This window comes from Eptatretus burgeri, chromosome 5 (genome assembly GCF_056783735.1).
Source record: "Eptatretus burgeri isolate ZD-2024b chromosome 5, Ebu_testis_v1, whole genome shotgun sequence".
Taxonomy (NCBI): Eukaryota; Metazoa; Chordata; class Myxini; order Myxiniformes; family Myxinidae; genus Eptatretus; species Eptatretus burgeri.
The window spans coordinates 72,206,123-72,218,668 of record NC_140965.1 but is presented as its reverse complement, the minus strand read 5'-3'; the positions used below and the strand labels follow the sequence as shown (position 1 = coordinate 72,218,668).

General features: G+C 40.5%; 1 protein-coding gene across 10 annotated transcripts in view; it reads left to right on the top strand.

Moving 5' to 3' along the window:
* The window catches only part of LOC147026680 (spermatid perinuclear RNA-binding protein-like), a 144,913-nt gene that overhangs the window by 102,047 nt on the left and 30,320 nt on the right, over positions 1-12,546 (top strand). For 8 of the 10 annotated variants that reach the window (XR_015058460.1, XR_015058461.1, XM_085882383.1 and 5 more), the window contains 5 exons: positions 1,284-1,381; positions 7,044-7,152; positions 7,563-7,718; positions 8,385-8,578; positions 12,112-12,273. Coding sequence is in view for 8 of the 10 variants with exons in the window: in XM_085882383.1 (XP_085738509.1) it covers positions 1,284-1,381; positions 7,044-7,152; positions 7,563-7,718; positions 8,385-8,578; positions 12,112-12,273 (719 nt within the window). In the remaining 2 variants the exon portion in view is untranslated. The remainder of the gene's footprint in view (positions 1-1,283; positions 1,382-7,043; positions 7,153-7,562; positions 7,719-8,384; positions 8,579-12,111; positions 12,274-12,546) is intronic. The other 2 variants (XM_085882381.1, XM_085882386.1) reach the window with 2 other exon arrangements.

Below are 12,546 nucleotides of genomic sequence, written 5' to 3'. Positions count from 1 at the left end.
TCGCCACCTCCCCTCCCCTCTGTCCTCTCTACCTCCCTTCCCTCCCCCCTCCCTCCCCCTTCCAACTCTCCCCCAGCCTGCTCTATCCTTCCCCTCTTTCTCCCCTCTTCCCCCCTTAATACTCCCGTCAGTGAAGCGATTGGTGGTATTTGCTCGTACCAAATATTGAAGCAGTTTGCACCACTTAAAAATCCATATCGAGGAGAAGTGCACGACACGACACCTCTTCGTGTACGACTCTTGCACCATTCTTTTCGATAATTTTCCCAATGGCGATACTGAGTTTTTACAGCTTCTACCGAGCCGCAGCGTTGACAGCTGTACTGCCACGTTCTGTTTCCATGCGCGATACGTGAGCAATACTGATCTGTGCACATATCTGCGAATGTAAGTTCCATCGCAGCCACTGCAGTAAAATTCAGTGCACGCTTCCGATTAAAATGATGCAAAATATGACTGGTTTTAAAACTGGCAAATTGCACGACCAATGTAGAATGTAGAAAAATTGCGCAAACGTGACAAATCGTTTTCATTATTTAAGCTTCATTTTTGAGGATGGTTTTCATCTGTTTGCAAATTCGGACAGGACCTAAAGTCCTGAAGCCGTGGTATGTTCTAGATCAGATGAGTGATGCTCGCTTATGTGATGCTCTCTCCGATTTCACTGGTAGGGAGTTGCACCAGGGAGCGCTGGTGATTCCACATCCCACAAATGCATATCTGCATATTCAATGTTTACTGTAGATCTATGAATAAAGATGACATAGCCAATCATTTGAATTTGCATGAAGTGTGTAGTTTTTTTGTATTTTGACATACATTTATTATATATTCGTTTAGAACTGTGGATTGTAGTTTTTAATAGGCCTAGTGAGTGTATAGGTCACAAGTGTCAAGTATATGGCCCACGTCACATTTTTTGGGGGGTAGAAAACTGACATGTCTGGTACATGACTCATGTCATTTTGGGGGGGGAGGGGGGGCGGGTGGAGGTAAAAAAATTGGCGTGTCGGGTACTAAAAGCCGGCGGCCATTTTGAAAAAAATGAACCAAATAGAAAGGGCCTCCCTCCTCCCTTTAAAAAAGAAATCTGGATGATCAATTATTTTATTTTATTATTATTTGGTTCATGCATGTCAGTATTGCCACTTACATGTTGTCAAGATAATGTGTCTGATGACTTTTGATGGAAAAGTGTTAATGTTCACCAAACTCATCTCTAATAATTTAGTTTATATTCTGTATACTGGTGAGATTTTGACTGATTGCAATCACTGTTGCAGGAGGCCCTGGCTTGAGTGATCCCTGTGAGAAGGTTCCTACTGATGTGCTGGGCTCTTTGAGCAGCGAGGATCGAGAGAAACTCGTCATGAGTGCCCAGGTGCCTCATGTTCCTTTCTGCCCAAATGGGTCCTTCCATACTAAATCACACTTCAGCGTGAAATTGCATAAAAAATGTCCGATTTCCTTAAACTCGACAGGTTTGTTTCATGAGAATGTTCCACAGGCCATATTGTACCATCCAATGTGATTCCTGAGATAGAAGTCATTGAACTCTTGAGCATTTGTGTAAATTGGCAACTTCAGATGGGTTGTATCTTGGGTTCTAATACGTGACTTTCAAAATTATGTAATCCACCCCGTATTGCTCACGTGTATGCACAGAAACCCCCGAGTAACGAAGTAAATCGGGGAAGCCTGGACATATTTTATGCTTCTCAGATAAGAATTGTGGAATGAAATGACCCAAAAAACGTTTAAAGAAGCCAAAAATACTTCTAAGTGTACCTGCAATAAAGGGGTGTGCCTTTGCACAATGAAAGGGTTGGTGAACTTCCTGATCAACTCGTCCAAAAAGTTGATAGTTGTACTTAATTTGCAAAAACTCCTGACCATGTGCACCCATGAAAGGCTGTACCTTCATATGAAAAGTTTATAGACGGGTAAGTTCTCACCAAACCTTCGTGCTTTTTAACACCGATGGGAAGGTCATATCTGGGGCTTGTCGATGCACAGGGTAAGTTTAAATTGATAATATTTACTATTAATCATGTTTGGGAGGGGAAGGAATGGCTGGGAGTTGTATGTGCTGTGAGTGTCGTTACAAGTATAGATTTTTTTTGTTTGGTTCTGGGGCCACAGGAGCAATTATACTCGATTTTTGCATATATTTGTGAAAGGAGAATCGTCCATTCGGGTGTGTGTGTGTGTGTGTGTGTGTGTGTGTGTGTGTGTGTGTGTGTGTGTGTGTGTGTGTGTGTGTGTGTGTGTGTGTGTGTGTGTGTGTGTGTGTGTGTGTGTGTGTGTGTGTGTGTGTTTTATAACCACGCCCGCCGTGAGAATGTACTAACACGAACAGTAAATGGTCCGAACCCGATTCCTCTCATCCACAGATACCTCTTGTAATCCTATATTTCCCTGAGTCTGGTTGGCATTTAGGAACACAACAATTCTGATGAACCATTTTGAAATTGTCACTCTTTTGTCTAAATGCTGAAAATTATGTTTAAAAGGCTATTTGAATCATAGATTTCACGTAAGCATTGGCTGGTTAAAAGTGCCCATCGAGCCAAACCGAGTCAGTGTAAACGAACACTGTGCATGTGCAAAAGGCCTCATTTAGCATTCGTACATCATTTTGAAAGTCACTTATTGCCATGGAGAGCTAATTTCGGTGTCGCATGAAACCTTTTCAAAAGGAATCTTTTTCTTTTTTATTCTTAGCAAAAACGTGCTAAATAAAGAAATTAAGTTTTAGGTTTTTGTCTCCTGTGTCTCCAAAGCTGATAAAAGATGAAAAAAAATTCCATCCAAGTGATCTTTTTTTCCACTTCATATGGAAAGACCACATTTGACAGTGTGGCCTGCACCTTACTGCTAAGGCAAGTCTTCAACGGCCGTAAATGGGAATTTGCCAACTTTACAACTTTGCTTTCCGGGATATCCAAAGAATGTATTTTCACTTTACCACAATTGAAGACCATGAAAAGGAGGTGCAACTTCTGCAACGATGCTTTGAAATTGCATGCAACATCCCAAGAATCCCAAAATTGCACTCTTTCCAACTTGTGTCAAAGAACTTTAGTGAAGTCATTGATTTCTCAAGAAGCAATGGCATTCAACGAGAAAGAATCACTCTTCTCAGAACCAAGTCAGGATTGGTTCTGAGACCAAGTCGTGGTTCATCCAACCAAGTCGTGGCTACATCAGAGCAGAGCTATCTGGTGGCTGGGATATGTCCTCGAAACACTCCAGGCATTTCGATTTGTGAAAGTGAACTTTCATCCCCATGGCCCTGCTTCATACTTGCATTGTCCAGATAACCCAGAACAATTTATTTCGAAATATTTGTGGATGTACAACTTCTGTTTTATCCACAAAGGTCGATGTTCATGGAGGAATTGAACAACAAAGGGCAGCAGGTTCACAAACTACCAAATGGTATTTGGGGGTGGCGGGAGAAGGGTGTGGATAGACACAAAGAGGAAAGGAGGAATATCACAAAAACGAGGAACAATGGCCCAGAGAGGAACAGAATGGGAAAGCATCAGCATGTGTTGACAAGTTTGTGGATGCTGCATGGATGAACGCATTAGATAGTGATGGGCAGTACATTTGAAAGACTAACATGAATAAGAAGAGCCAATGCACATGAGACTATTAAACAATCGGGTGAATAAGTTGATGAACAACCAATCTGGACCTTGGGAGGCTGAGCAGATGAGGGTTTCGAGGAACACAGGTGGCTTTGGCAGGGTAGAGGTAGGAGAGGGCAAGAGGAGCAAGGGCAGATGGAAGCTTCCGATCAAATAGAAATCTGGAATCCAGGAGTACCTGACCTATCCTTCCACAAAGGATGCCATTGCTACTTTATGAGCTCAAATGTGGCAACCAAGCTGAAGGTCTTCTTCGTTTTTTAAAATCATCTTCTCTTTTGATTGTCTTCTTTTCTTGTGTCTTAACATTTAGCCAAACAGCTCTTCCAGCCAAATTCTGATGGATTTTCTTGGTTTCACCAATAATTTAAACCCTGACTATTGGTATACGAGAAACTCGTATCGTAAGAAAGAAACTTGACAATGCTGCTCACTTTTTGAAACGCACCCTGCCCAAACTAATGGAGACCTCATAGTGATATGTTTCATCATCATGTGGACTTCTAAAGGGGTGGGTGGGAAGAGGTATTAGGAATTTGTTGACCTATAGGATTGTTTTTAATCTTGTGGGGTCAAAAGTCAAAGCTGGCATAATGTACAACGTGCTTATTTTTAAAAGTTAGTTTTGCTCAGATTAATATAAATTATTCCTTATCAAATGAATCTTCATTCGACACCAAAATTGGCTTTCTGTGACAACACAAGATACAGCAATGTGGAGTTCTCAAGGTCATGCAAAAGCTTAAATATTAAATGACCTCTATATTAGGAACCACTTGACCATATAATCTACAATTTTGGCTGTGGAACCTCTCGTAGAAGAGAATAAAACTGATACGTTTCAAGATAACACAGGGCAACAAAAAAATAAAAATGACCCGTATCTTGCCGAAAGGTGACCACGTGTGACTTCTTTAAGGTCACAATGAGGTGAACAGAGCTGCTATCCACCAGGAGCGACTCCTTGAGGAATATCTGCCTACGGGAGATTCCGATGAGAATCGTTCCACAGAGTAACCATGAAAAATATGCGTTTGCCTCATAACGTCACCAAATGACATCATAATGTCTCAAGCTTGACATATCTAGAAAGCACTCATCGAGGTGTTCAATTTGAGGTACTACACGATATGGTTCCTAAAACTTGAAAATTTGACCTTGGGGTCAAATATGTTTGACCTCAGGCACTAACCATGAAGGTCAAGGCCAATCACCACCAAAAATTAATCAGCTGAGTGCCAGACCATGAACTATATTCCCATGAAGTTTGAAGACGATCCAATCAAAATTACTCAAAAAATAAGGGTTTCGTCGACTCCCCTGATTTGCGACAGTGACCTTGACCTTTGACCTTGATCTTCAAAATTTTGTGCGCTGAAAGGGACCTCTATAGGCCTCTGATCTGCGAAGTTACAAAAATTTCCAATGACAACTGTGCTCTGCAGAATTTTTTTATACGTGATTACAGACAAACAAACAAACAACAAAAAAAACCATACAAGCTGACTAACATATCTTGCAAAAACTTCGTTTTGGCAAGATAAAAAAACATACAAGCTGACACATATCTTGCAAAAACTTCGTTTTGGCAAGATAAAAAAACATACAAGCTGACTAACATATCTTGCAAAAACTTCGTTTTGGCAAGATAAAAACTTTTTGTCTGCTACTAAGGGAAATATAGGTGTTCTTGGCTAAATCTGGGCTGCTGATTTCAAATCTGTAGTCAGAATTTGGCCAGCATGTCAGGTTTTCACAATATGTCGTTGTATTAGTGATACCCAGCATGCTATATTAGATACTTTATTATTGCAGATTGATACATTGTACATCTAATATCAGTGCTTAGTAATTACTTTCACATCATATTTAGATAACAATGATTGATCTCCGTGTATAATGTGTAGTATACAAACCAAGAACATAAACAAGTTGCAGAAAAATAAGTTAATAAAATATTGGAACATGGTAATCTTAGGAAGGGTTTATACTTGATCAGGAAATCTGCCCCATTGTTAGTGATTCAGAAACAACACTTCAAGTTTACACTCTTCCTTTCAATTTCGTCAGCATGGGCACTGTTCAGAAGTGTGTGAGACACATGCTCTTGCTCTTGTGTGTAGAATTGGTCTCCTGTTGTAGGAACCAGCAGGAATCACCCATCATGTTTGGGTTGAACCGGCCTTGATACTTAGTTTCCATGACCGAAATGTCTTGGTGGAAGCTTTCACCATGCTCATCGCTCTCCTCACCCAGATTAGGTGGGAAGAAATCAAGATGAGAATGCAAGAAGTGCATTTTAAGAGACACACTGCAGCCCATTCACTGATAGGCCTTAAGCATGTTGTCCACCAATTCCACTTACTGTTCAGCTCTATAGTTCCCAAGAAAGTTCTGCACAACAAACACAAATGCTTCCCATGTTGCAAACTCAAGTGGGTTTAGTTTATTTTTGAACTCGGGATCACACATCAGTTCTCGGATCTGGGGTCCAACGAAAATGCCTGCTTTAAGTTTTGCAACAGTTTTCTCTGCGCCAAACTTCTCTCTGAGATATTGGAAGCCATTACTGTCATGATGCAATGCCTTTACAGTTTTTCATAAGGGTTAGGGTTAGGGTTAGTTAAAAATTGTAATGCCGTGTGGAAAATTTTACTTAAAAATTCATAGCTTGGTGAGTTTTCATCCATTTTTAATAACTTAAAGTGCATTATAAAGCTCTTTTTATGAGAAATAATATTCTACAACAGTTGTATTGTGATAACTGAAACCAAAAATACAGAAAAAAATTAATTTATGATCACTCAAAATCACCCAACAGCACAAGCTACTGTAATTGGACCAGATGTATAACTCAAAATCCTGATGTGCTGAGAAAATGTGACTTCAGATTCAGCATCCTCGATTTAGTCTCGAACATATGTTTGTTGTCCAAAATCTTTGTAAAAAATATTTGTTGTCCAGCATAATAGGAAATGATCATGTCACAAACTTATGATGATTTGGTGTGGAAGAACCCCCCTTTGCTGTTTTCATGATCTCAAGTAGTGCAACTCTTTCAATGATACACTTTCAATATATGATTGAAATCCTTCTTTACATACACTGTCTCTCCTTTAAAATTTCACTCCGAGTGATCACATGACATGGACAGTCAATTGAGAAGGGGACTTAAGGTTGACAAGGAAATTCATATAGGACATTGGGCAATTGGTTTATTGCATAGACATGTTAAGCAATGCCTAGAGTTATTGTTTAAATGTTAGCATGACTTTTTGTATGCAGGTATTCATTTTCTATGCAGCAAAACTGGCTTATGTTATTTTTGGAATGCAATGTAATTCTTATTTTGGATATGTGCTAAATTCAAGGTTTTGCTCCATGCAGCACTATTTGCGCTGCATGGCTTTTGGGCAGGTGCACAATGTTCTGGCAATGGAGCCTATAGTATACATGGGAGGAGTTGACAAGAGGATGAGGAAGGACGAGTTTTCAGGTGGGCATGAAAAGCAGCTTCCAGCGCACTTGTTTCTGCTTGTCTGCTTTCTGCAATGCCATTGAAGCCTTTTTATTATTTGGACATTATTTGAATTGAGGATGGAGTTGAGCAAAGAAAATTTCATATTATAATCACAATTGATGCAAAGATATTTTATTACAGAGAAGCTATGATGCTTTGCATGGCCTTTTGGGTATGTCTGTTTAAGTTGTCAGTATGGGTGCTTTCAGCCTCGTGGGGTTTTTGAATGGGAAATGTATGAATGCACAAATTGGGGCAGTTTGGGTGTTTGTTGATATCGTAGATATTATGATTGAAAGCTATGCAGTTCACAGAGCTGTGCAGCCTTTTGCCGGGGTCGCTGGCGTTTTCGCTGCACGGCGCATAACTCATATCTGGTGCGTTAGATTCACAGACGCACACGATGAAGGCGTCTGTGGTGCAGGTGCCTCTGAAACGGCCCTCGGAGGACTGGCAGGCAGACGATGTCTTCGTCACCAACAAACTTCCAAAGAAAGGTCTGTGCCCAGTGTCAGAGTGCTGCTCGACGCAGCATGAAGCAGGTCAGCTCTGTTTGAGCTTGCAGGTCAAAATAAGGAGAGGATGACGGCTTGTTTGATCGTAGTTGCTCTTGCTTTTCACACGGATTCCAGCTATCTTTTAGCTGCAGGAATTGTTTACATGATAAGAGCATTCGCTAACATCCTGGGATGAAAGCACTCATACTGAGTAGAGTTACCTCATCGACCAGGGTTGGAGGAGAGGGTATATTTATGACTAAGGACTGGACATGAATTTGCAATTTCAAAGGTTTGCCAAACAATAATAATAAATAATAAAACTGGTGTTAGCTGATGCATGTTTTTTGCCATGATATTTTCAACAAGCTCTCCTCCTCCTACCATGTTTTACCCTTTGCCTGACACTGTTCAGTCAGAGAGCAGAACCTCGCTTTGCATGCTATCATTCGTTGCATAATTCTTAGTCGATGAAATGATGAGTGAAGATTATATCTGCGTGCTTACAGCTAAGCACTCCTTTCTCTTTTGCACCTCACCCTTAAAAGTATTGTCAGAAATAGTCCTAAAAGTTATGATCATCATCTTATTCAAAATGGCCAAAAGGTTTCTTTTCTCCATTCACCTTTTGTGCTCATCTTTCCATGTACAGTTTTTTCCCCTCAGCATTGTGCTGTCCCGAAGTGCATTCCACATGTGTGGTGTGTGCAGGACCAGAGCCTGCAACGCCATCAAATGCACTGATGCGTTTGAACCAGTTCTGCCCAGGCCTCGAATACAAGATGCTCTCACAGACAGGTCCTGTGCATGCACCCCTCTTTACCATGGCTGCGGTGGTGCAAGGAAAGACGTATGAGGCAAATGGTTCATCTAAGAAGATAGCCAAGCTGCATGTAGCTGAGCGGGCAAGTACAGCCGTTTACTTTGCTACTCGGTCTTCTTTCCATTTCTTGTCCAATTATCATTTAATTTCTATTTCAGAGATTCTACTGTTATGGTTTGTACTAAGCAGCTTCTGATAACTTCAACCTAGGGCTGACAAGATGGCTTAGAGATACGCACACTCGCCTCGAAGCTGTTTAGCCTGGGTTTGAATCCAGACCCAAATATGGTTATTGACAGTTACTATGATTTTATCCTTTCACATTTTGACCCACGATTAAATATTTTTTTCCTTTGTAGACAGGTGGCCTTTCTGTATAGTTTCTGTCATGGCCATTTTGATTTTCATTCAAAGCAAGTGTATTTCATATCATACATGTACTGTAACCATATATGGTCTTAACGTGTAATTACATCTACCACCAAAGGTGGACGGAGGTTATATTTTCACCCCGTCTGTTTTTTTTTTTGTTCGTCTGTGAGCAGGATATCTCAAAAAGTTATGGACTAGTTCAGACAAAATCTGGTTGGGTGTGTGACTAGGACGAATTGAATGGATGTTGTTGAAGATCGAGATCCGGATTTTATAATTTAAAGGGATTCTTTACCATTGAGAGATTTGGCTAGAAATGATATATATCATGATATCTCAAACAGTTATGGACAGATTATGACAAAACTTTGTGGATGTGTTGGGTAGATGATAAGAACAAGCTGATTAGATTTGGTTCAGGTCTGGAAGCAGATTCAGCGTATCAGTGGACTACAAAATGCAGACTGTTCACAGCCATTACAGCGTGACTCGCGTGACATTTCTACTAGAATATTAAATTCGTTGCTCCAGCAAATCAAGAATACCTGCATATAAGTTGGTTACTCTACCTACTTTGGTAAAGGCATCAGGGAACTATGTTTTGGTAAAAAGGAATTGCATAGCGTTTGCTCATTCCAGAGATATTATACTTTTAACACCGTGACTCGCGTGACAGGCTACTCACAGATGGTTCTCACATTGGTTCAGGTTTGTGATGTTTAGTAGAATACGACAGCATATATCCCATTTTTTCTCCATGCAATGAAAACCTGATCTAACTGTTCCCCTACAATGGAGTTTGTTTTCAAATCACTGTACACATACTAATTAAGAATAACCTCAATTTTCGTGATTCGTGTGACAGGTGACGTGACTCGTGTGACATTGTAGGGGAAAAAATATGAAAATCAAAGAATCAAGTATAAAATTTATTAAATGAACCATCAACTAAGAACACATAACAAATAATTCATATATACAAAAACATTGGCCCTGTGACGCTTGCATGACAAATAGTGACTCGCGTGACATAGCAGACTTTCAAAAAATTCAAGTATAAAATAGTTTTGATTTCACTAACTAGAAACAATGTAATACACAACGTGCATAAACTATGAATATAAAATTAACGAGTAATTAACAATGCAATATACATGAACTGTATTAAACTATGAATAGAAGGAATGAATAAAACTAGTTACTTAGTTTGACTACAAATGCTTCCTACGCGCCAACGGGCAAGGAGGCTGGCCGTCGAATCGATCTCTTCATCAAAAATTTATTCAGGAATATTCCGAATGTGGCAATCCGACCATCGAGTGGGGTCGAGGAGGTTTTTTGCTACTGGCGGTGTTGATGGTAAAGCTTGTTGCAACGGCTGTTCTCGTAGCACCAGCTGAGCATGTCGTTTTCTGTCCCTGCATCTCTTCTGTCTGGAACGCTCATTAGCTCGTTTTTGTTCCAGCACATGCACCTTCTCGACCTGGGTTAACTTTTCGATATTGGTCTTGTTCGTCCTGCGATACTTTTTGCAGTACTGGGTGTGCTTTGTCTTGTATTCTCCATACATGTCATTGTCCTTCAACTTTTTGGCATGTAGTTTTGGAGGAGAGCAAACACCTATTTGGGTGGGGGGAGGGGGGGTCAAAAAAGGCCTCATAGACATAGGGGGTGGGTTGTTCAGAGAGGGGACAGTACCCTTTAGACTTTTACACCCATTAGACCCCTTCGACTATTGAGACATTTCCAATCCCTTTTACGACATTTTATGCCCTTTTTAGTCCTTTTAAGACCCTTACACCCGTTAAGCCCCCAGACCCTTTACACCCCGAAAAGATCTAAAAGGGTCAAAAGGTCCTTTCACTGGACACAAAATAATTGAATCTTTTTTCATCAATCCAGAATCCGCTCATCCTACATCGTTTTCACTGCACAGATTCAATCATGTTGCCAGGCCTTTCAGCCCCTACTGGCCCATAATTTTCCATCGAATAAAACTGAAAATCAACTTCATCACCGAATTCACGCCAACTATGGTCACCATCCATTTGGAGACGAGTGTCTGTCCCACTTGGGACTATTCCTGTTTTGCTGGTACACTGAATTTGATAAATGCAGAGGGCGTTTCAGAGATGGGTACATGGTAAAATACAGTAAGATAAAAGATAAAATTTAACTTGTCCAAAAAAGGTGGGTTAACAGACTTCATTGGAGGTGATGTGGAGCATGACTGGGTAAGATCACTGATGTGTTGCCACATCAGTTTGTATGTGAGGCAAGGCTATGTACATCACCGCAAGCAGTGTACCAAGTAGAGACAAAAATTCAAATTGAAATCCCAAATCAATACTGTACATATCTTCAAAACCGTAGCCTAACAAGATGTCCAAACTTGGTACACCCAAGACCTTGGACTACAATTAGCATTCTTAATCGTTCCCCATAGTCATCTCTCACCTCCCCCACATGACCACATGAACATGGCGGTTCCACCAAGATTGTAATCCCACACACCAAGAAGAACTTACCAAACAAATCTCGTACACTAAACGTTTTGGCGCGATTGACGTGTGAATTGAGGAATAACACTGCATCGATCGTACGGAAAGCGTTGCGATTAAATGCTGCATTGTTAGAGGAGCAATGTGAATAATCGTGCCTGCACTTTATGCTCTCAGTTGTTGACAAGCATTCATTAGGCAGTGTTTTCCTTTTTGTGTGTTTTCTTTTTTGTGCACAAAACATCTTATATGAGCATCCTGTAAGCTATATAGCGGCTAAGAGAGTCGTTTGCAATTTTTACTCGAAACAATGACCATTGTACATGGACTTAAGGTTGTCTAGGGAAGCAAATGAAGTGGCCGCTGGTCACATTAGACAAGTGACCATTGTGTAAAGGTTACATTACGTAGGTTTTCTGTGCATGGGATTTTTTTTGCCGCTATATAGACAGTTGGCCATTTCGTTGTGGTGGCTGTTAAGACAGGTTTTACTGTACCTTTTTCTTTGTAAATAATTATGTTATTGAAACTTTGGAAGTAGTCAGTGTAACTGAAATTCAGCAAAATTTTATGCGTTGCTATTGAAATTCCTTATAAGACATAGACATCTTTCCTCTTTCCCTTGTGATTTCGTTCCAGTTCATTGATGTTCTTAAGCAGAAAATTTAAGAAAAAATTGTTTCCTGGGCATTTTGTGCAGTGCCTTTTTCATTACACCAATTCTGAATTTTCATTTTGGCAGGTCCTCAATGATTTCGGCTTAATAACTGCAAAAAGTGTTGCAGCAAAGCCAGTGGAAAGCACCTCAAGCGAATCGAAAACAACAGTATCTGAAGATCCCAACCCTACTTCCAGTGACACCACCTCGACTTCCGGGACTTCCACTCTGTCTGCTCCACCTGATGTAAGCAGTCCATCCAGCCTGAAACTTCTGTTGCAATCACATCGCAAATTCATTTATTTTTTGCTCACCTAGACTTTAGTCAGGTGAGCTTATGCGATCGAGCAGTGTCTGGAGGTGAGTGAGTGAGAGAGTCAGTCAGTCAGTCTGTCCATCAACACTTCAGTCATTATCGCTTGAACCAAACACACAATTTTGATGAAACTTGGCCACAAGCTTCATATCTGATGCCTAACGAAGGTTTATTGACTGCATCAAAATCTGCGCTCATTAGGG